At 46.7% G+C, this 23,640-nt stretch overlaps 2 protein-coding genes across 6 annotated transcripts in view; both read right to left on the reverse strand.

Moving 5' to 3' along the window:
* Nucleotides 1–4,345, reverse strand: part of DBN1 (drebrin 1) — a 43,258-nt gene extending 38,913 nt beyond the window's left edge. For both annotated transcript variants that reach the window (XM_063292074.1, XM_063292072.1), the window contains exon 1: nucleotides 4,163–4,345. In XM_063292074.1, the coding sequence (XP_063148144.1) occupies nucleotides 4,163–4,248 (86 nt within the window). In that variant the 5' untranslated portion in view covers nucleotides 4,249–4,345. The remainder of the gene's footprint in view (nucleotides 1–4,162) is intronic.
* A 1,927-nt stretch (nucleotides 4,346–6,272) lies between these two features.
* Nucleotides 6,273–23,640, reverse strand: part of PDLIM7 (PDZ and LIM domain 7) — a 50,515-nt gene continuing 33,147 nt past the window's right edge. For 2 of the 4 annotated variants that reach the window (XM_063292080.1, XM_063292079.1), the window contains exons 6-11: nucleotides 11,542–11,600; nucleotides 10,800–11,040; nucleotides 10,237–10,417; nucleotides 9,522–9,642; nucleotides 8,134–8,249; nucleotides 6,273–7,505 (exon numbers count right to left, since the gene is read on the reverse strand). In XM_063292080.1, the coding sequence (XP_063148150.1) occupies nucleotides 7,419–7,505; nucleotides 8,134–8,249; nucleotides 9,522–9,642; nucleotides 10,237–10,417; nucleotides 10,800–11,040; nucleotides 11,542–11,600 (805 nt within the window). In that variant the 3' untranslated portion in view covers nucleotides 6,273–7,418. Of the gene's footprint in view, nucleotides 7,506–8,133; nucleotides 8,250–9,521; nucleotides 9,643–10,236; nucleotides 10,418–10,799; nucleotides 11,041–11,541; nucleotides 11,601–19,126; nucleotides 19,164–19,629; nucleotides 19,785–21,676; nucleotides 21,761–22,498; nucleotides 22,516–23,640 lie in introns of all 4 variants that reach the window. The other 2 variants (XM_063292078.1, XM_063292081.1) reach the window with 2 other exon arrangements.

Raw genomic sequence — 23,640 nt, forward strand, 5'->3', positions numbered from 1 at the left:
AATTGAAAGCCTGCATCTCTGAAAGCTCAAGGAGTGGGCTACTGATAGCTAATGCCATCTTCAAAACTGATGTGCAGGACAGAATTAATGTCATGACGGGATTTTAAATTCTGATTTAACATGCACTATTAGCCTGCCTGCTCATTTGAAAGATCCAAGAATATCTCTAACTCCAAGAAGCTTGAGAAAGAGCCTAAATATGTCATGACATAAAAAGCCAGTAAACCAACTGCCAAGCCACCAAGGATATTTACTTCTTGAAAACTGACTGGCTTTGAGATGGACTTCTCCCTACAAAGTCCAGCCACACACCACATTTCTGGAGAGATCAAAATCACATGAGTCTTGCTTTTAAAGACAGTTCAAAGCAGCACTATTTCTGTTCCAGGTGGGAGTCTTTTGTGCTTTCTTCTTTAGAGAAGGAATTTCTCCTTGGAAGCAAATCCAATAATATTCCCAGAACAGCCTTCCCAATTTTATAGCCATTGATGGCTTGAGGTATTACCCCTTTTTTGGTTCAAGGGATTTTCTTCCATGTTGATCCCTCACCTGCTCCCTAAGTTCTTGACAGCAGTTCCAAGCTGATCATCATGAACCTCCCTCCCCCCAAAAATAGCCTGTTCCCCCAGAGATAAAGCTTTTCCCTGGTAGATCCCAGGAATGTAATTTGTTCCTTCTCCAACTCTCCCAATTAGTATTGCCACTTAAGCAGTGTTATTAATGTTCACAATCTGATAGTATGTGGGAAGAGGAAATGACAGGCCACTGTCCCAAAAAGCTGACAGCCTAATTTCTGACAGTGGGGAGAGAACAAAAGAATGATTATATTTGATATGTTATATTATTATATTATATTACATTATGTCATCTTCTTGCTTTTTACTCATTTTTGCAGGAGACTTTTCTTATTATTGCAGATTCATGCTTTTCTGAGCATAGAATTTCTTACAAACAGACAATGCTGTGATCATTTCCCATTGTTGTTTCTCCACTTCCTAGCACAAACCCTGCTCATACTATATATGCCCTTCCAGCTGCCTCTTTATTGTTAGCAAGTGTATGCACAATGATTTATAGGAAGCGTCTCAGGCTAAACAGTCCATGAGGCCCTAGCTTCATGGAGTTGGAGACAGGGAGGAGGGTCTTAAAGTGCTTGAGCCTTGAAAGGGAAGGAAGTAGGCAAAAAGAACAGCTGGAGACCTTCTGCTGTGGAGGAAAGAGAAGAAGAGTGAGCTTCAAAGAAAGAAGACCTCCCCCTGTGAAGCGTGTGTGTGTGTGTGTGTGTGTGTGTGTGTGTTGGGGAGGAAAATAGGAGTACTAAGAGGGGAAGAAAACTAACATTGCCAGGCTGGAATAGAGTAAAGCCCCAGTGAAGCCTTTTAATATTCTCAAAAAGCCTTGGCTACCATCTTCCTCTCCAGAAATTAGTATGGAACTCACAGCCCAGCAGGATCTGACAAGAACTAGCTGTCCTTCTGCAATCAATATGCTGGTAATATGGGCAGCTTCAAAGACACTGTGGTAAATGAGGAGAAATAAGGGCCCATCAGGTTCAAAGCAAAGAACACGGTTGGCTTCTGCTTCTGAACCAGAAGTCATACCCTGCCAAGAAGACTGAAGAAAATGGAAGACACTGCCTTGCACAATGGCACATGTCTTTGGAAGGAGGAAATTAAAAAAAATGTTGGAAGCATCTCACTGGGCTTGGAAGCCAAGCAGAGTTAGGCCCGGTTAGTACTTGGATGGGAGACTACCTGGGAATATGAGGATTGTAGGCTAAACTGGAAAGTAAAAAAACCTCCAGGAAGAAGGCGGTGGCAAACTACGTCAGTACCATTGCCATAAAACATGTATGGAGGTGTCTGTAAAATCACTAGGGGTCAAGCTCGACTTGGAGACTTTACTTTTTATCACAGTATGCATGGCACTCTTGCTGAAATTATACCTTATGAGTGCGGAAATGCTTTCAAGCAACCTGGGTGGGAAAAGAGAACCCCAACAGTGACAGAGGGAGCAGTATTCCTGGCAGATAGAGAGGAAGAGATGTAGCGGGCTCAGGAGATTGAAGGAACTGTTTTCAGAGAGGGAAAGCCCTGCATTAAAACAAAGCAAAACAAAACAAACATTGAAAATGTGGGGATTAATATGCAGGGTAAATAAAGCCTCACACGAATGTTGGACCTTCAATTGCTACATTTTAAATTTCAAGTCAGTACTTCTCTATAACTTTCTTTCCCAACTGTCCTCCAGCTGTATAGGAATACCAAGGCAATATCAATCCATCTGGAGGGCATCCAGTTGGGGAAAGCTGCTATGAAAACAAATGCAGGATCATGTAAATTAAAGCAAAACCAAGGCCACAGAGGTGCCTTAGAGGATACCATGAAGTCTACAGTGGATGAAATCCAACCATCAGTAGTCACTTATGTCACACATGTAGAGTACAAAATGCTTTCTATTGTTCCTTGATTTGCTTGTCTAAATAAAAGAGTGAGAGTAAACTGGATTTCACAAGTAGGGAACTGATGCCTAAAAAAGAGACTTCAAGCCACCCATAGAGGCCATAGGCCACCATTGCTTTAAAACCTATGTAAAGACTACTGTAAAAACTAGTTTTCCCTTTTTCTACTGCATAGTAGGTGCCTGATTAACTGTTCTATGATTTCAGGCTAAATGCAGTACTGCTAACTTGATTTAAGGGACTACCTGAACTTCTCCAGTCAATTCTGCACCTCAGAAAGGTACACATACTAAACTGCCTGGGAATAATCTTCGGTGGCCTGTGCCAGAGCTGACGAATATCAGTTGCTGTAAGTCTCTGGAAATTATTAAGGAATGAGATATAATGGGGAAATTCCTTCTGCTCCAGAGCTGTGAATACCTGCTAGCTAGAAATATGAATAAGCAAGTCTCATTATTAAAACCTGCCCTATTCCATCCCGTTAGGGGACTGCAAAAATGGAGCAGATGCCAATTGTTTTGTGGCTTTGTAAGGAGATGGCTTCCTCAGGCAGCCTTCAAATCAAGGTTGCTCTGTGCAGGAGTAGCCTCAGAGATAGCAAGCGCTTGACCAACGCCTCTGAAGGCTTCTGGATGATACACCAGGGCTAAGGGAGACTCACGCCCATGGTCCTCTTCCACAGAGAAGAAAGAGGCCATTTGCCTAAAACACACAAAATCCGCTCTTCTGCACACCCAGGCCTCAGCAGCTATGGTGAAAGGATGCCACAGTTTGGGGCCCAGCAGTTCTTGGATTGAGATACCTAGTTCTGGATGCCTCCCTTTACTCCTCTCCCAGACCCTCCTCCTCCTCTCCTTCCCCTCCCAGTCCACCAGTCCCTCCCCTCAAGCCTTCAGACCCCCGCCTCCTTCCTTGCCCAGCCCCACCTTCCTTTGTGTAGAGGGTCCCTATCAGAGAACTTTCACCCCAAAAAGAGAGGGGAAAAAGGACTGGAAGGCAGGGCCACGAAGGGCCCTTGGATGACCGCAGCCAGGGGCAGCCTTCCAAGATGACGGCCAGGGGCTGCCTTGTGTGGGATTACGGCCGCGGGGCTTAGGACAGCTCCGCACAGGCAGCAGAGCAGGTGGAAGGAGCGAAGGGGATCCGCCCCCGCCGAGCCCGAGACAAAGTGCCTGGGGAGGGGGCGTCCGGACACGGGTGTAACTGCTAGGATGTGCCTTCGAGCCTCAAATCACAGGCGAGGGCTTACTGAGCTGGTCCCCTCGCCCGAACAGGGGGCGCCGCCGTTGGGGGCGTCTTTTTCAGCTCCGCTCCGACCACAAAAGACCGTTGAGCATCTTCAGCCAGTGCCCTCCTTGTATCCCACAAAAAGAGCCGTCGCCCCACCTCTCCCGGCAAGCGGCGTTGCCAATGCACCACTTGGGGTTGCTAATGGATTCTTCCTCCGGCTGCGCTCGCCCGCCCGTCCTCCCGTCCGTCCCACGTTCAGGAACATCTTGCCGGTGGGAGGCGCGGAATTCCCTTGATCATCCTCCGGGGCTAAACGGGGAGCGTGTAGGGAAGGAGCGGGAGAGCGATTTCCCAGAGAAAGCAGGCAGGCAGACACCGCCCACGCCCCCCTGCACAAAGCGGCTGTAGCCACCGCCCCCCTCCCCACCGAGGGGACAAAGAGCTGGATTGCCCGCTCCCCGGGGCGCTTACCAGTCGGTGGGACTGTCTTCCCCGATCACCTCCTGATATGAGGCCAGCAGCTCCAGGCGGTTCGCGCTGAAGCTCACGCCCGCCATGCCGGCGGCGACGGAGGGATGCTGCTTCGGGGGCTTGGGGGCAGGGAGCAGTGCCGGAGCCGCGCTCGGATGGAGACAGGCCGCCTGCCTGCTTGCCTCGGAGACACTGCAGCAGCGGTGAGGGAGCCGGGCGGGCGAAGAGCAGAGGCTCCGCCTGTGCGCGCACTGGGTCCTAGCGCCGGGAGGACTCGGGCTCCCCCTCCCACCCCTGCCCCGTCTCCTCAGCACCAGAAACTGCCGCCTCCTGCTTTCTCCACACGTGGGTGCATGGGATCAGCCATCTTGCATCCCTTACAGCGTTGGGCGAAAGAGTCCGGCGGGCCCGAGAGAGAATGAGCCTGCCCTGCCCGCCCGGCCTTCAGGTGTAAGTTTTCGGTGTAGGAAGTGGGCGCTCCCAACAGACCCTCTGTTCCTCACGTGCACCCGATCAGAACAGTACATACAGAGCCTCTGGGTGAACTTCACCCAGGAGCAGCACTCTTCAGAGGCTCTAATAGACTGTTTTGTATAAAACAACTTGATGGTTAGGTGCAAGATTGGGGAAGTCTCTGTTTTCCTTAAGAGTTTACAGCCCCCCCCCCCGTGATCTGGATCAGAAATTGAGGTTTGGAACCAGTTAGCTGGTCCCAAAGTTACCGGCCAGAAAAGAACGGACCAGCTAACTGGTTCCAAACCTCAATTTCTGATCCAGATTACGGGGGGGCTGTAAACTCTTAAGGAAAACAGAGACTTCCCCAATCTTGCACCTTACTGGTGTTTCCCATTGTAAAGCCCACTGGTTGTGATGGCTGTGTGGGTGATGGTAACATCTAGCACATCTGGATACCATCAGGCTGGGAAAAGATTTGAGCAAGGAATCCATCCTCAGCCCTGATGATTTACACCAGAACAATTGCATCAATACAGACAAGAGCAGCTGCATTTTTTTTTCAAATGACACAGCTCCCTCTTATATTCTTTTTTAAAGTTAAGCACTGCTTGCTCCATTTGGAAAGGTACAAGATGCTTACCCCGAACTAGATCTTCCTTCCTATCACCCCTCAGCACTTCTTATAGGCATTAGATGGGATTTTGAATTTTCTGCCTCTTGTTTTGCTTCTCCAGGTCATTTTCAGGGACTGTGAAGTCAGACATAGACTCATTCCCATACACACTGAGTGGGTGGCAGCTGGGCTATCATGGCACTTTGCAAAATCCATCAAGTGAGAGGTGTTCTCCCCCTTAGCACTGCACTTCTTTTCTCAGTCACCTGGCTTCTCCAGCTAAAGCCCATGTGGTTTCTGTTGGCAATGCAATCAGACTGAGCAGCTGTAAAGGTGAGGAGCAGGGGAAAACTAATTGTCCCTGCCTGACATTGCCCATTTGTTCTATCTGTGGCTTCCAAAACCCAACAGGCAAATATCCTCCACAAAAGCAAGTAAAAAACCTGCCAGAACCAGCTTCTACCAAACTATTCAGAAGTACTTATAAACCAGAAATCCTAGCCATAAAGGTTTGCTACCTAAGGAGGGTTGGCCTAGTTAGTATTTGGATGGGGTGAGGAACACTTGAATGGAGTATCAGGGAAGATGAAAAACATCCTAGAAGATGGTAATGGCAACAACTGTACTGCTGCCCCAAAAGTGGAAGATTGTGTCCATATCATGCCCAGGAGTCCAACTCAATTTTTCACTGAACAATTCCATCACCAGTAGAGATAGAATAAAGTTGAAATCCTGTCCACCTTCTTCCAGGTTAGGCCATTTCCCTGTATAATTATTCCCAGCATTTTATGACCCAAAATACCATCACTGCATAAAAAGGTACTTTCTAACTGTCCCTTTCCAAAATAAAATCCATGGTTCTGAATTACAGCTATAGCAGTTACTCTCTTTTGAAATTCCCTTTAAATACAGTTAGAAGACTCAGATCAGAAAGAAAGGAACAGCACTGTGTTTTGAAGTTTGTCCATTATCTACACCTGATTTTTCCACTTCCAATATTCCAAGTATTACAGGCACTAAAACAGCCAGAACCCACAAGGATGAAGAAGAATTAAGTCATATTTTATTAGGCATCGAAGGTGGCAAAGAATCACAGACTCCCAGCTGAACAGCATGGTTCTGAGAAATACATTTAGAGCAAAACTCAAATACCAGGTCTTTGGTAGGGGTGCTTTGGGGCCACCACTGACCTCAGAAGCTGTGTGCTACAAGCATATATAAAGTTGTGTCCCTAGGTAGTGAGTCCCATGTTCATCTCATGAAGGAGAAGCAGTTTTTGCTGGTGTGAAGAAGCTGGGTCTTGAAACTGTTCTCTCCTCCATGGCACTTAAAAGTAACGTTTTTCTTGGTCTGTGGCAACTTACAGCACAATCCTTTAGGTAGACCCCTACCGCAGGAAGTGAGTGGCTTAATATTTTTGTTACTAGCAAGGTGGCTTTGAGGAAAAGAGATTTAGGGTTTGGGTTTTGTGGTTTGTTTGTTTTTTGAAAAAGCAATTTTACTGAGCAACATAGCTGTGAATGGGTTTCTACCTGGGAATGGAAATATGTACTAATGGACAAAAGGTAGAGCCAACCTGATTATAGAAATCCTCTGCAAATGCTTTCTCAGAGAAGGGAGGACTGAGGATTATTGGTAATTACATTGCAGAGGGGACCGAAAGTAATGATCATGAACCCTGGGGAAAGCTGTTCTCTCCCCCCACCCCCCAAATTCCCTGGGGCATTAATAGCAAGTTTTCACATACATCTGAGTTAATGACTTCTAGGAAAGGCCAGCTGATGCTTCCTTTCAAGCGTGCCATCATTTGGGATCCTTTGCTAGGGAGAAATTTCTTGAGACTTACTTTCTTTGGCTGAAATGGGCACAAAACTCTATAGTATCCTTCCCTAGGCTGGTGTCCTCTGGAAGTCCTGGACTTCAACTCCCCAAATGTCCAGCAATTTCAACCACGAGCTGGCTAGAATCTGCAAGAGATAAAGTCTAACACATCTGAAGAGCACCAGTTTAGGTAAAAATACAATAGTGTAAACCTCCCAAAGTACTAAAAGGACCCTGAGCATTTTACCCCTCCCCTCTACAGGGAATAATGGTCAAGTGAGGCATCTGGTCTCTCTCAGGACAGGAAAGGTGGACGCAGAGTTTGGGCAGGCAGCAGCTTGGGCAGTTAAGGTCTCCTCCTCCACCTCACACATGGGAGAAAGCATGGCTCTTGCACAGCGGCTTGTCCTTTTTGGAATAGAATGTCTTTCCTTCCAAATTGATCTGGCAGATCTGTGGGAAAAGGAAGTTCTCGATGAGACTCACATCAGTTCCCTGCTCACCCTCCCCTCCCTTCAGCTGAGTCACAGAGGCCTGGGTATATGATAGAAGGGGAAAGAATCAGCCCCCAAAAAACTGCCTGCCGCTGCCGTAAACATCAGGCATCACGACTGCCCCTCAATGTTGTTTAGAACTGTATGTCCCCATTTCCTCCAGGAGCTCTACAACAGCAACCCTGTGAGGTAGGTTGGGCTGAGAAAGACAGCTGGCTCTAAACCACCCAGTGACTTTCCATGGCTACGGAAAGACTTGGAAGGGTCTCCCTGCTCCTGGTCCAACACCTGAACCACTACGCCACACTGGCTCTCCATTGTATGTAAGCCAGCAGGAGACTTTAGTATTGCTAGCTGCAAGGCAGTGAGAAAAGGGCCTGCGTAGGCATCATCAGGCAGCTCCAATCTCAGTGCCACAGGAAGAAGGAAGCACATCTGAAAACAAGTCCTGTGCCAGCAAATCCTGCCCCTGGCTGGGAATAATAGCCTGCCATTATTTTATAATACGTTTCCCTGAAGTGCAGCAAAAGATAGCACTAGTAGAATTAGATTAGTTAAAACTTGGGAGAGGGAAGAAACTCTCTTACCGCACAAACAAAGCAAGTGTCATGCCAGCTGAAGCCCAGGGCCTCTAGGAACCGATCACCAGCATCTATTTTGAAATCACAGCCACGGCACTTAGTCCCAAACATCTTGTCGTAATCTTGCACAAAAGGGAGAGATGGGAGGACAAGAAAATGGTATTATTCCTGGGCCAGGGTTTTCAAAACTTAGTACTGTACCTAAGCTAGGATGAAGGACTCTGCTTGCACTGACCCCATAACATGCATTTCCTACCGTGTTGAAGGTTGGTTGGCTTGGCCCCCAAAGCATCTAGGAAGCTGCCTTGCAACATGCCAGAGCATTAACTCATCCAGCTTTATACTCCTTGAGGAGTGCTGAGTGTCAAAACTCTCCACAATTCCAGGCTGCAGTCCTTTGCAGCCCACAGAGAGATTCTGAGAATTCAGCATGGGATCTCCTGCATATAAAGCAAGCCACTGCCTTTCTAATTTGTTACTAACATGGGCAATTCTTAAAAATTAATTCAAGGTTCATCTGGTTTTGCTCAGAGTTAACTTTCCAGGGCCTGAGCTCCTCAAGTATACCACCGGCTCCACTTAATATCTTTCAGTCCAATCTACAGCTCTGCCATTTCCGTTCTAGGTTTCCTTCAGCTTCTGTTCCTCTATCTGATCTCCCTCCCCCAGCCCCATGTCTCTGCTGTTGTAAGGAAGGCTCTTCTTAAGCTAAGCTGCGTATAGTCTAATACAGCTGTAGTGCCTGTTGGGCTGGAGATGGCCGACAATCTTCGCACTCATGTCAAGCAAGGCTACGCATGCTGTTAAGAATCCTGTGCACTGTCCCCACCCAATTTCTGATGAAAGGCAGCTGCTTGTTCATCTGGGAGAATACCAATTTGTTCACAGCATCAAATAACATGGAATGGAGATGGAAGGAGTGACTATTTTGTTAGTGAAATCACATTCCCCCCCATCTCCTGATGGAATATTCCAGAAAAGAGCAGTATTGTTCCGAACTAGAATGAAAGGAGAAAAAAAACAACAATTCCCAGCATGCTTTTTGGCATTCTGTGTGATGCAGGTACTAATCTATCATCTCCATAGTAACATAGCAGAACTGGCACTGCCCAGCAACCATCACCAAGGGGTGATCAGACTAGGGTCAGAGGAGAATGGCATGGCAAGTATTTTATTTTGCAAGCTCTCCCTGCTGCCCAGGATAGAAAAGTCAGGGCTAGAAATGCATTGCATGATGTATTTTTTACTCAAGGCTTTCCTTTTTGGTACAAGTGACTCCAATGCCACAAGGACCAATCAGTGCACGTTCAATCACATCAGGCTGGAACAGCAACTAAAGGCTTTCAGGAAGCTTGGAGCATGGAGCCATCCCTCAATTGTTCCATATGCAGTACCTCTCTCGCAGTAGGGCTGCCCCTCTTCTATGTAGAAGGCACGGTTGCGGATGGGGGTTCTGCAGGCAGCGCAGACAAAGCACTGAACGTGCCAGGTCATCTTCAGAGCATGCATAATTTCCTAAAGCAATACAAGAATGTGAGTCACTCCAGTGAATGGATGCACTTTCTTGGCCAATAAGATGAGATAATTAGAAAAAAAGAGCTTTATGGAGCACTTAGCATCGAACATGCTGTACAGCCATCATCTTGATAATCCTAGGCCAGGATGTGCTCACATTAGAAATCAGGGGAGAGGGAAGAGGCTGGAGTAGGCAGGGGACTGGTAAACATCCCAGAGAGCTCACGCCTGGAGAAAGACTGGGACCAGAAATTTCCAGCGTGCAGCTCTTAGTTTTCATCAGATCAGCATCCACTGCTGTTCCTGGCTAGAGTGAGGTCCTTAACAAAGCAAGCGTATTACTGTCTCGTAAGGCATGAGCCCTTGAATTAATACAATATAAGCTTAAATGTGGCCCTCCAGCTGCTTCTGGACTTCAACCCTCACTGGCTCAGCCAGACCAGCTAAAGAACTGGAATGATGGGAACTGTAAGTCTGGAAGTGCTAAAGGGCTAAGGGTCAGCCAGACTTTCCTGGGTGTCCCAAGTACCTAACTTACACCATACCTCAGTATGTAACTTGCTACCCTGAAGGCCACATTTCACCCGAACTCACCCCTGTAATCTTCTTCTTGCACTTGGCACAATTGGGGGCATAGCGCATGTCATAACACTTGGGGCAAAAGATGGAGCCCTTTTCCTCAAAAAAGCCACCCTCATCAAGCACCTTCCTGCATTGTGAGCAGGTGAACTCTTCTGGGTGGTAGTAGCGTCCCAAAGCCATCAGGTAGCGCCCCCTATTGGATAGCAAAGAGAAAGGGTTAGCTGTGGATTGGCAACAACTCTTGAGTTGAAAAGAGAGGCTGTCTCCCCAGCAGCCTGCATACACACATTGCACAGTAGGAATCCACAGGAAACAAAAAGACACACTTCTGAGACTCATGTTCACTTCACACACATCCAATCCTCATCAGCAAAGGCAATTCATACATCTGGCTCCTACTCAATCAAGTGATGGGGGAGGAAAAAAAGACAAATAGCAGGTCCCCTTAGATGCTGCTAAGGTACAACCCCTAGCATTTCTAACCACTGGCCATGTTGCCTGGGTTGCTGGAGGTGTAATTCAGCAGCAGAGGGAGATCACAGGTTCTCCCCCAGATGAAAAATCTCATAGCTTACCTAATGATCTTGCTGCACTGATAGCAGATGGGTGTTTTGTTGGCACTCTCCGGGGCCTGCTGTGCAGCCTGGACAATAGAGTTGCGGTTCTGCACAGGTGTTGGGGTAGCCGGCTGACTGTGCGTGCTCAGCACAGTGCTAGTTTTATCTGGTGCATATCGTTCAGCGAAGGAAGGATCCACAGCCCAGGGTGGACGACTGGAAGGGCTTGTGAAAGGTGCAGGCTTTGGAGCAGCAGAGCCTGGAGAAACTACAGAAGGCATTGGGCACTTCATGTTTACAGGGTCCTTGTGTGATGCAAAATGTGCAAGGCTAATGCTTCAATTCTGTGCAGGTCACTGGGAATAACCTACCCCTCAGTTTTTCTTAAGGGAAAGAATATGCCTACTTCTTATCTATGCATGCACAAAGGACAGTTTAAAGTTAGCTCACTGTTTTACAGAGAAGGAAAGTTGAAAGCTGTAGCAGCTTCCATAATCAGGAAAGAGACATTCCCTTGAGCCCCCCCACAACTTGCCCAAGTGAGTACCCTGCTCTGGGGCCCCCAGTGCAAGCTGCCTTCCTCAGGGCCACAACTAAGGTCTGTGTCACTCAGGGCAAACATGGATTTTGTGCCCATTTTGGAGCCTCACCAGTGCCCATTTTGGCGCCCCACCAGTGCAGCGCCCAGGGCACATGCCCCTGTTGCCCCCCCCAGTTGCGGCCCTGGCCTTCCTGCCTGGCACACAGGGTTCCAGCTTACCATATTCAGGCTCCACTTTCAAGGCTGGTGCAGAAGGCAGATCCGGTATGGAGACCTGGCTACAAAATAACCAATTAGTTCCAAATAACCTGGCCTTTTACCTTTACCCAAGCAGAAGCTGGTCCGTCACATAGGCTTAACAAAGGGGGGAACCCAACCTAAATTCCTAGACTTCAGGGGACCCACAGCAGGAATTAACACCAGAGCAAGGAGCGCAAAGGCGGAGATCTCTGTGTAGCAGTGACCCCTGTTGGCTAGTTTGGTTCTCCAGCACAGAGTTAAAGGAAGAGGAGTTTATGAAATAAGCAATAAGTGTCTGTTCTGAGCCCAGAAAGGCCAAAGCTGGCTGAGAGGAAAGGTATTCCTCCCACTTACTTGCAAAAGGAACATCCCTCTTCTGCCCTCCACAGGACCAAGGAAAAGTCCAATTTAACTAGCCTCAAAACATTTATGGAACTACAGAGCACTGAGAACAGAGACTACTATCTTCACACACACTTAGAAGAAAGAACAGAGATTCCTCTACCCAGTTTCCCTTCCTAAAAAGAGAGAGGAAATAACAGCCAACTCCTCTGCAAGCCCACCACATTCCTCCAGGGCCTCAAGATTGAGTCAGAGGCTGTGGGGGAAGGTGTGTGTGTGCATGCTCAAAAAGGAAACATTTCTTAACTGGTTGCTCTGTTGGGACAGTTCCTGAGTCATTAAACAATGGTACAGAAACAATGCCTGGTGCTAATGTTGTAGAAGAGCAGCAGACTCTACTAAGGCTCCCTACAGCAGGTAGCAGGACTGTCCTACACGAGATGGTTAGCCGAACAGAAGATCCTGTTCAAAACAAGGCACAGAATGTTATCAATACCTCTAATTGAAGGCATTTGAGACAAAGTTGTTACAGTGCTGGACCATCCATCTGTTTTGGAGTCAGGCACAATGGTAGTTGGTGTGTGTCTGGTGTAGCTGTTAGGAGGCAGCTTCATAAAAACCAAGCTTTGCTTGAAAGCATCCACAGAACAGACTCCATCTTTTCTGAATCATATTGGAGTGATGCTGAAGTATATTCTTAACGTTTTAAGAAAATTAGCCAACCCACTCTTCCTACCCTCACCTCTCTTTGATGACTACATGAAATACTGCTTTTTTGTGGTATCTGATAAAGTACATTGGAAGTGGAGGGAGGATGTGGTGAATACTTTGGTACCAAAACTAAATAGGTTCATGCTATTTCCACATACAGCTTTAGTCAATGGTGTTTCAGTGGATCATATGCCCACCCCAAACCAACAGTGCAACAGGACCATGCTAAGTTTCCCCAGATACTCAGGCCTTCTGCCTGAAAAAGGACATCCAGCTCGTCCATAGATCATTGATGGGAAAGAAAGCATCAGTGTAGAGCTTAGAGGAACATTTCAAGGCCAAGTATTATTGCAGGAGCTCTATGGCAGGGAAAGAGGTGAAACCAAGTGGCAATCTAGTTTGTGTGATGAATCACAGAGGAAACCACATCAGCTCTGGAGGCAGCCTTTTCCAGCAGATGATCCAGGAAGGAGAGAGCAAGATGTGACCTGCACTTGAGCAGAAAATGCTGCCAGCAAGGAGCAGCAGATCTGCTCTGGAGAAGAAGCTCACTCAAAGCTAGGAAGATGAGGAATTGAAGAACAAATGTATGGAGACTGTCAAACAAACTATAAGAGGCAGAGAATTCTCCCGAGCAGTTCCAAGAAAGGAAAAATAAAACACACTCCAGGATGTTCATCAGTTCTTTCCCTTTCCCTTTCTCAGGTAGCCAGTTGGGGAGGGCTGAAACAAAGTGCCCCCTCACGGTCCAAGCACACAGCCTCCACCCCATGCAGGAACAGCTGTGGTATGCAGTTTTATTTCATCTAAACTCTACCATTCTGACTGCAAGTGATGGACTGTAGATTTGAAAATGATCACCCCGTCCTCTCTAAAACACACATGCAAAATTTCTTCACATCAAAGATTGTCATGTTTGGGGAATCTCACTTATATTTGTATCACCAGGCAGGAAACAGAGGTTTTTCTCTCTCTCTCTCTTTTTTTTTACACAGATTGTTCCTCACAGTTAAGATTCCCCACCTGCAATGAAAAGTAACACAGCTCAGCAAGATCAACACCACATCCTTCTTCCAGGCTGAAAAGGACAGAGGAATGCTGGCACATTACAGAGACCATGCAGTGGTTATTCTGCTGTAGATCAAGGGACTTTGTCCTTTTTTGAAAAATCCCTCTGTGCACTTTTACCTCTGGTCCAATCATACAGTGATTTGCCTGAAGAGTATTTGTGCTCCATGACAAGAACAGAAGGCCCAACTACCATCCTGTTTCTTGCTCGCTACCTAATAACGTAATCCTAGAAAATAATGAAGAAGAAAAGGAAGCTCCAGATTGCTGATAGGCTCCTGCTCCTCAAAGGAGCCAAGATAAAACAGCATCTGAAAATCCAGTGGGAAGCTATTCCAGAATACTTGCACCATTACAGTACTAAGAAATGTGTCCTGGATTCAGCCACCTCACAAATATGGGATGCCATCAGCATATTTCCCCAGGATAGATGTACTGGATGGGTCTGGTTGAAGAAGATGGTTTTGCAAGGTACCTAGGTGGCAAACTATTAAGTGCTTTATAGGTTAAAAACAGCAGTTTGCCCTGCACTTACAGTACAGATATAATATGCTCATGGCAAAAAATGCCAGACAGCAAATGGACCACTGTGCAGTATTCCAAACAAGCACTAATGAGGGCATGAGTCTCCATAATGGAGACTCTAGATAGGGCTGCAACTAGCACACCAGCTGAAGCTAGACAAAGGCCCTCCTAAGCACAGCATCTATCTGCCCATCTACCTGCCCTATCTGCCCAGCAGCAGCCATGAACCCAGGAGGACCCCAAGTTACAGACCACTTTCTTCAAACATAGTGTCCCCCCCCAGAGGAAACACTGGAACCAACAGAGAACCTCAGTGAACAAACAGCAACTTCATCTTGTTGTTGTTGTTCAGTCGTTAAGTCGTGTCCGACTCTTTGTGACCCCACGGACCATAGCACGCCAGGCCTTCCTGTCCTCCACTGTCTCCTGGAGTTTACTCAAATTCATGTTCATTGCATCAGTGATGCTATCTAACCACCTCATCCTCTGCCGTCCCCTTCTCCTTTTGCCTTCAGTCTTTTCTAGCATACTGGATTCAGTTTTAACCTCCTGTTTTATTCTATGGAGACCACCAAAACCTCCAGACACCAGGACAAGACTTCAATGGCATCTCTAGCAGGCCCAGGGTGATAATGTACAATTGAGTATCATCTGCATATTAATATCTCACCCCTGACCAATGAGGTCTAACCCTAAACCTAACCTTTCCCAGCAGCTTTATGTAGATGCTAAAGAACAAGCTGGAGAAGACCAAACCCTGTGCCACCCCACAAGGAAGTGGTCACTGAGCCAAACTGTTCTCCCAGTGACAACCAATTGAAACTAAGGAAGAAACTGTACCACTATAAAACAGTGCCTCCAATCCCCATAATCAATGGTCTTGAAGGCCACAGAAAGGTCTAAAAGGATCAGGAAGGATGTACTATTTCTGTCCAAATCTCAACAAAATCATCAGTGGGCGTGGCCAATTCCATCTCTGTCCCATGCCCAAAACTGAACTTTAACTGAAATACATTCAAATAATCTGCTTCTTCTAGAGCGCTGAATCCTTGTCAGGCTTTTTCCCAGTGAGCTGGGCTAGAACAGATAAACAAGCACACAAAGATATAAGAACTTCTGACTTACTGTAGAAAAGCTAAGAAGACATTACAAAAGAATTCCAGCAATTTCTGGGTATCAAATGCAAATTCTACTTATAGTCCAAGCAATGTTCAAATTCTTGCATCTCTTTCTCCTGCCTGCTCATTGTAGAGGCCTACAAGTGACTCTTTTTGGTAGAATGGGCAGTTTCCATCTGTTCCTTGTTTTGGTAACAGCCAAACCTGATATCAAGTTGTTTGTTCTCACAATCCCAACCACCCACTCAAAAACCTTCCCTGTAAGGTGGTGTTGATTAGCTGTCAAGAATAGCCAGACGCAGGGACAGCTGTTAAGGAGAGGATTCACCAAAGCCTCCTTCAAGACTGCTGGCATTGTCATCTTCCAAATCCAGCCAGTTATGCCCCCACCAGTACCCTGCAAGAGCAAGTGGGGAGATGGGTATAGCCAATAAATGGCAGGAGTCATGCCAGAAAACACTGTATCCACTTTATCAGAGTCTAAAGGCCAAAAGGAGTTCCAGATAATATGGCATGGTGTCACCTGAGTCACCACATTGGACATCACCCATAAAGAGTCAAGACCTCAGCAACTCTGAGCAACTATACTAGAAAATGCTGTGTGAAACAGCCACAATGGCCAGGAGGGAAATACACCTATTCATGCTCCCCAAGAGACAACTGGACATCCTAAATACAGCTGCTAGTCAACAGCCCACCAATGCAACAATGGAGAACTGCACTTTTTTATTGCCATGGAGTAGGCTTGGGTTTGAGCTCCCACCCATATTCCGGTTAAGTCCTTGTTTTTCTTCACCTTTGCTGCTTCATCTCTCCCAGAGCTCCACAAAAAACTAAGAGGCATTCTAGGAGCAGTGAGTGCCATCTTGTCAAGAGCCTGAGCGACCTCCTGATACCAGAAGTCAACCAGGCAATAAATGAAACTGCCTATCAGGTGCATGGAAGTTTCTCAAGTGCTTTCCAGAAACCTGCTGGATCCATCAGATGCCTTGGATAGATCATTCTAATAGGTTACCATGGCCCGCGGAAGTCCTCAGTGGCAATACATCTCAAATGGACCAGGAAATGATCTGATCATAAAAGATAGATATGGCCTCCCCATCCAGATCACAGCACGACAGTTCCGAGGAAAATCAATGTTCAGTGCATGCCCACTTGCATGTGTAGGGGCTGAGATTGTTTGGGACAAGCCTTTGGCTGCCAGTTGCCACAGAGTCCATGAATCCTCTTGTCCTTCCAAACCTAACCCCTGGGCATAGAGACTGAAGCCAACCAGCACCAAAAAGTGAGGAAACTCTAAGCTTGTAAGTGGACAGAGACTGCTTTCCCAACGGCATCCTAAGTGACCTTTCAGATGACACATAGGCTGATACTCCACTGAAGAACAATTCTTCACCCACGGCTTGGCTTAGTTCAGAAATGACTCAGCATCCCCAGTTTCAGTAGCCTGTACAGTAATAAATAAGCAGGAGCCAGTTATGAGAATAGAAGCATTTATTTTTACTACAAAATGGAAAGTAGTGAGTGAGTCTCCACCTAGACTACAAAGTCTTAACTAGGTTTCAGGCGCTTAGGAGTGGGCAGTCATAGCACTGTACAGATAATAGCTGAATTCTGTATCATGCATGTAGACGAAACATTGATAAAACTCTTACAACCGAAAGGAGCACATGACATGCCCTGCACTAGGGAAAAGGACATTCTAGATGCAGAAAGAGATACATACAGAGCAATTCCCCCTTTATCCTAGGGCCTGCTCTGATCCCAGCAAGAGCATCTGTGTCGCACTTCTCAAACATGGTTGGCTTTTGCAGATTAAGGCATCCTGGTAGAGTTCTAGTGTAAAACAGACATCTCTAATCAAACTTTGGGCAGCAAGATAGTGTTGCAATCTCTCAAGATCTCATTGGCTCACCAAGAGAGGAATGTCTGCCCTTTCCTGAAGGCAGCAGACACAAGCCAACACTCCTAGCCAAGGAGCAAAGAGAGGAAAAGGTTAGCCATGGCAGGGCAGAAGACCAGAGGGAAGACCACTTGCTCTAACAGTTGTGGAGAAGCAGAAGGGGAGAGGAGTTTTTATTCATTTCCGGTCCAGTGTTGAGAAACTAAACAGCCTTGTGTGGCGCAGAGTGGTCGGTGGCAGCATTGCAACCAAAACTCTCCCCACGACCAGAGTTCGATCGCAGCAGAAGCTGGATTCTCAGGTAGCCAGCTCAGGTCGACTCAGCCTTCCATCCTTCCCAGGTTGGGAAAATGAGCACCCAGCTTGCTGGGGAAGGTGACGACAGGGGAAGGCAAGGGCAAACCACCCCCGCTCTATAGTCTGCCAAGAAAACGTCGTGAAAGTGGCGTCCCTCCAGAGGGTCAGACATGACTCGGTGCTTGCACAGGGGACCGTTCACCTTTCATGCTGAGAAACTATATCAGAAAATGGCAAAGGCAGACTGTACAACCCTCACTATTCCAAGAATATATGCCAGCCAAGGAGCTTTTTGAATCAGTTAAACTGAGAGCCGCCTATGCAGGTATTGGAGAGTACAACCAAGGTTCAAATCCTGATTTTGCCATGAATTACACTATGTTTCCTTGGGAGTCATGCAGACTCTACCTAGCCCGCCTGACTGCATAGTGAGGAAAGGGCAGAGAGCTTTGCATGAGACCTTACATTCCTTGGAAGAAGGCTAGCTTATAAATGTCGTAAATAAATAAAAACCCAAACAAACAAAGAGCTAAAGAGGCCCACTTTTTCTGTGATGCTTATCCAGGAGGGAAAACTTTGGCAGCTGATATAACGCCAGTCTGAGAAATTCAGAAGATCTTGCATTGGTAGAATACACCAGCTATATATAAGTACATGCAGTTTCTTAATTCAGGAAATAATTCCCACTTTGGTGGAAATAGCTTCCTTGTATCAGAACATTTTTAAGGTTGGAGAACCAGTCCTCCATTCCAACAGTAACGTTGGATCCTAAAGTCTCTTCCATGGAGGACAGAAAGTGAGACATGGAGTTCATGAAACAGGAGCCTCCTGCTTATTGCTAGTTCCTGACTAAGTAATTCTACAACACAGATTAATCGTTACACTCCAGGAGTTTGGGGACTTTCTATTCTCAAGTTAGACGCAACAGTCAGAAGGAAACAGGCAGAAATGCACCCTCCCTATGACACCTGCATTGCATACAATCAACAGAAGGGTCGAGCCAGAAGAGCAAGACGGGACCGTTCTACACTTCCTAGGAGAGCACGTTCAGAGAGGTAGCTGATCGGTGGTGGTGCCAGTCACGCAGGTGAGTGTAACGGGGGCTGTGAAGGTCCAAGACAAACTTTTCTCTAGAAAAAGAAAATGAAAGGGAAGGCAGACAGTGAAGAGGAAAAAGTAATGTTTGGGAGAGAGAGGGAAAAAAAGAAAGCAGAAGACATTTCATGCACTGCCCAAGCTGTTTCAGTAGCAGCCTGCCCCAAGAAGAAAAGGGATTTCTCTCTCTCTGCCCCAGCAGAGAGTAACACTATGAAGCAAGTGTGTTCATACAACGCCTCAAATCAGCCAACCACAATTTAAGCCATTAGTTTAGGATTCAGTGTGTCACATGAACACAGAAAACTAGCTTGATAAACCATGGTTAAGTTTACTATGGATATATTGTATGAACTATCCTTAACAAGGGAGAAAAGCATCTCTAAAAGCAGGTCTGAAACCCTAAGATCATCTCAGGTGGCATCTCTAGCACTTGAGGAATCAGGCAGAAATCCTCTCTCCTAACCCTAAGAAAACCAAGCCCCAAAGCTCTGGCCCTCCTTACCTGGCCGCCTTAAGATGGTCATCATCTGGGTCTTGCACTGGCAGCAGCAGAAGGAAAGGAGAAAGAGAGAGGATCAGAGTTTGAGCCAACCAGGTGGGTAGATGGGAAGAAATGTCGAGACTTAATTAAGGCTATCCCCAAGAGAGATGGGGCCTGGGCACAGCAGCTGGGGAAAGGGAGGCAGAAGGAGGTGCCTGCAGAGCACTCAGCCACACCCCCAGACAGTCTGCATGAGGCTGAGGGACCATCCACGGGGATGTGAGAGAGGAGGAGGAGGGGAAAGAATGCAAGGCCCTGACTCTGGCCATAGAGACCGAGTGGGAGAAGGAGAAGGGCCAAAGCTGCCACAAAATCTCAGGCACCACGACACCTTTTTCCTGAAGCTGCAGGTATAAAAAGCTTGCAATTTCCACTAAGTCTCTAGTGGGAACTGGCCACTGACAGAGATGGGAAAATAAAGTTTGTTGTGCCCCCTAAATAGTCCCCATTGAGGGGGCACTTACTGAATTCTGTGCCTGTGAGATGGGCCAGAATACGGAAAGAAGGGGACTGAGTAGTCCCAGTCCGTGGTCGCCAGTCTTCCGTATCCTCAATAAGTCTCTTTTTACTGGAGTTGCTGGGGAGGAAAGCCGGCAGGCTCACCAGCCGCAGAGAATGCCTACAAACAGACAAGGGCACTCAGCCAGAGCTGCGCTAAAGAGAGCAGTCGCCAGGCATGCATTGCACACAAATGTGTGTACACACACACACACACACAAACAGCAATAAGACCAAGAGCCAGTCATGAATCAAGACATGGCTGCTCCAAAAAACAAGATAAATAACCTGCCCTTCAGAAGTAACGAGATCCTGAAGCTCATCCCCATCAGTCCCTGTCCACACTGGTTAATTTTCATGAATAAGGTTATACATCATCTAGAACTGCGTGAGGCTGAGCATCCTAGGAGTTGCAATCTTAAGAGACCTGGAGGGTGAAGGCTCTGAAGGGCTGCTTAATACCCTCCCCACTGTGATTCCACTTGCTGGGAGGACGGGGGACTAGGCGGACCATATTCTGGGAGGAAATGGGAAGCCATCAAATTGGCACATCCTTCAAGCAGAAGGGTACCTTTTCTATCAGGGGACTAATCAGGGGGATGATCATCTGACTGGTGAGGGCTGGAGGCCTAGTTGGTCATCGTTAGTATCAGTGGCAATTGGTTTTCTAATAGCTAGTCTAATAGACTAATAGCAGTAAAAGTGCTAATAAAAGTTTCTAATAGCAGTAAAAGTGGATGGGATCTGAGGAGCTGCATGCTGTATGACCAGGAAGCCTGTGGGCTGACCATTCCTGATGTAAAACATCAGCCACTGTCTCACATCTGATACTGTAGGATCTGTTTTGTGAATACAAATAACAGCCATGAAATGATCTGTTCTAAGTCCTTTCTGCACCAATGTCCCCAGCCCTTTTTGTGGCCACTTAAAAAGCAAACACTTTAAAGATAAAAGTGTCTGCCTGTACAACTGTTACCATGAACTATGTCTCGTTTTGTTTTGTCCAGACTAGTTGCTAGAAGTCAGCAAAGCTTAGACCTTGGTTTTTCCTAAGCCAACCAGGTCAGAGCAAGGGGAGAATGTGTGCCAGAACAGCCAGCAGATTGTAAGAAATTCAAGAGAAGCAAAGAAAGACTACGCACTTGTGTGTGTCTGTCCTGGCAACCCGCCTCTACAGAAATAAAACAAAAGCTAGTGCTTCCCACCCTGAACACCCCCAGAAACCCTCTGATAGTTTGCTAGGAACACAACAGAAGCCATTTGTAATTAATCCAATCTGGCTGGGTAGGAGGAGGGAGGATGGTTCACAGCCTTTAGGACCTGGCTGAGGGGTCCAATTTGATCTTTGAAAAGGGTGGAGATGGGAACTGACTCCCTGATTCACAGAGGGGGACTACAAAGCCAAGGACATGCAAAGCAGTAGAGAAAATTGGATGGTCAAAGAAAGCATGAACTCATTAATCCTCACCTAAAGAATGGCCAAAGAGGGAAGCATCTGGAAATGTCTGGATTCCACAACGGAATCACTTTATTGGGGAAAAACTGGATTTTTTTCCAAGGACTGGAAGAATGCAACAGGTAAACTGTAATCAGGAGTTAAACATGAACTGGGAACTGCTTTGTGGGGATGGCAGGTTGATTCTGAGTTAACAAAGTACTGAGTTTGTTAACAAACTACTCCAGTACTTTGCTGGATTAGGCCATCCCAGAGCCAGCCAGACCAATGTCTGACTTTGTGAGAGACAGGCCTTAAATCTTGGGCTCCCATCTCATACAGCAGCCGAGTTTGTCAGGTGATGCTCTAATATACTCCCTCAACCTGTTTTTTTTAAAAACACACCTACGGACTTGAATCATAGCCATGGGTATCTCAGGGACTGTTCCCCATAACTTTTGGGAGAGGAACATTTGCAGCTACAGTGAGGCAAGAGCGCACCCACACAGTACAAGATACACACTGAAGACATTAATGACATTGTCATCCCAGCCCCTGACCCTGTTCCCAAGTCTTACTGGTCCTCCAGGTAGTAATCTCCATAATCAGGTGGGGGTTCATTTGGGGGTGCAGCCTTCACCTCAGGTGGGTGAACAGTCACCCTGAGGTCAGGAGTAGCAAAGGTTAAGAGAAAGCAAAGTACCGGTCAGATAAGAAATATTATTCCCGCCCAACACAGCAAGAACATTCACATCTCTGCTGCTCATAGGGAGCAGCTAACACCCCTGGAGATGTATCTGCAGCTTCACTAGGGAGGAGAGAAGCCACAAGCTCCCTGCCAAATTTAGCACCAATTCCTCACCCTTATCTAGGTCAGGCAGTCACAGCTGTACAGTAGATGAATGTACACCATGAAGAGCTGCACCAGACTGCTGTCCCAGCCACTGGCGGAAGCACCAGAATCCTCTTTCAGAAGTCAACCCTTTCCGCAACCTTGGCCTTGGGGCAACTTCCATGTCCCAACTGACTCTTGCCATATAAAGAGGCCTTTTCACCTCCAGTTAGTTCCCATGAAAATGGCAGAAATGGGACCTTCTGAGGGGCTCCAGCATGATCGAAGAGGATTTGGTCAAGAGGGCACAAATAAGCTTTACTTTTCTTGCTAGGTGAAAACAGGTCTTCCCATCTAAGCCCGTTGTGGGCTTTGAAACTCTCTGGCCCCCTCCATCCAAACGAACTTGGGATTTCTTTAGGAGGGGAGAATTTCCCACTCCTGTCACAACCATGCTCCCCCTGAAGTGGTGTGAGATGGGAAATGAGGAACCTGACATGGAAAATAGCATGCAAAGGAGCAAAAAGTCTTATATACAAGTTGCAGAGAAGACCAAAAGCTTACTGACTTGTCAGGATTCAGTGCCTGCAGGAGAGAAAAAGAGGGAGAGAGAAAAAAGACAGGAAAGGCAGACAGATTAGAGTCAAAGGCAGAGAAAACTATGCTTCCCTACCCTCTCTGTGTAGGCAACAGGTGGCCTTCAATCAGGGCATCCTCAAGGGAGTCAATAGCACCAGGATAGCAGGCACAACCAGATGACTGAAGCCCCATCCCAGTGCTTTTTAACTGCAGGCAGGTAAAAAGGAGCAAGGCTTTGATCACCCAGCCACGCCCACCATTTTGATGCCATTGACACCCCTCCATCTGTGGACCCCCTGCTTCTGTTATCCCTAAAGTGATACCCATCTTAACCAGGAATGCCAAGAACTGAAGCCTCAGCTTATTTGGAGGGCACCAATTTGAGAAAGAGTATATTAAATCATGACAGGTGAATCTCCAGCCATCATAGGCTATGACAATGATGGGTTGTTGCGTTGTGCAGTCCAACACATCTGTAAGTCATCAAGCTGAAGAAAGGTGCCTACCATTAATATGAGATCACGTGAGAATGATTTTTTTTAATGTACATAATTCCAGCATCAAAGGTTTCCAGGCATGTACAACAAATTCCCTACAAAATCTGCGACAAGAATCTCCCATCCAAAGAAGAAAATCCTTTACTTCCTAAAAGCTCTCATTTTCAACCAAGTTAAGAACAGTCCTCAACAGTTATACCTACATGCAGGTGACAGAAAGTTTATAGAAGCCTTTTGCTGAAAACTACAAAGAAAGATCTGATCGGTTCACAGTGAGTTTTCACAACTCCTTTTGCACTAGACATTGTTGCATAGAAAGCTATACCTTGCTAGGGAAATGAGGTTATATTGAAGCAACTAAGTATTCTCACTATTCCACCAGTACCACTAATTAACTAATATGAATGAATATTAGACATGAGGCAAGAACCAGCTGAATACACCAAGTTAGAGGAGCCCACCTAAAGCATAATTATTTTCAGCAACATCTGAACACAGACTGCCAACAACCTGCATGCAGTTAAACACTTTGGGCTATCTTACACACATGAACAGCTCATCCTGGCCAAAAAAGCAGGCCAATGTTGCTGATTTCAAGCATATTCTTTTCCCCTCTCCTTTTCTGAAGCTTAAT

The sequence above is a fragment of the Candoia aspera genome, chromosome 2 (genome assembly GCF_035149785.1).
Source record: "Candoia aspera isolate rCanAsp1 chromosome 2, rCanAsp1.hap2, whole genome shotgun sequence".
NCBI classification, from domain to species: Eukaryota; Metazoa; Chordata; class Lepidosauria; order Squamata; family Boidae; genus Candoia; species Candoia aspera.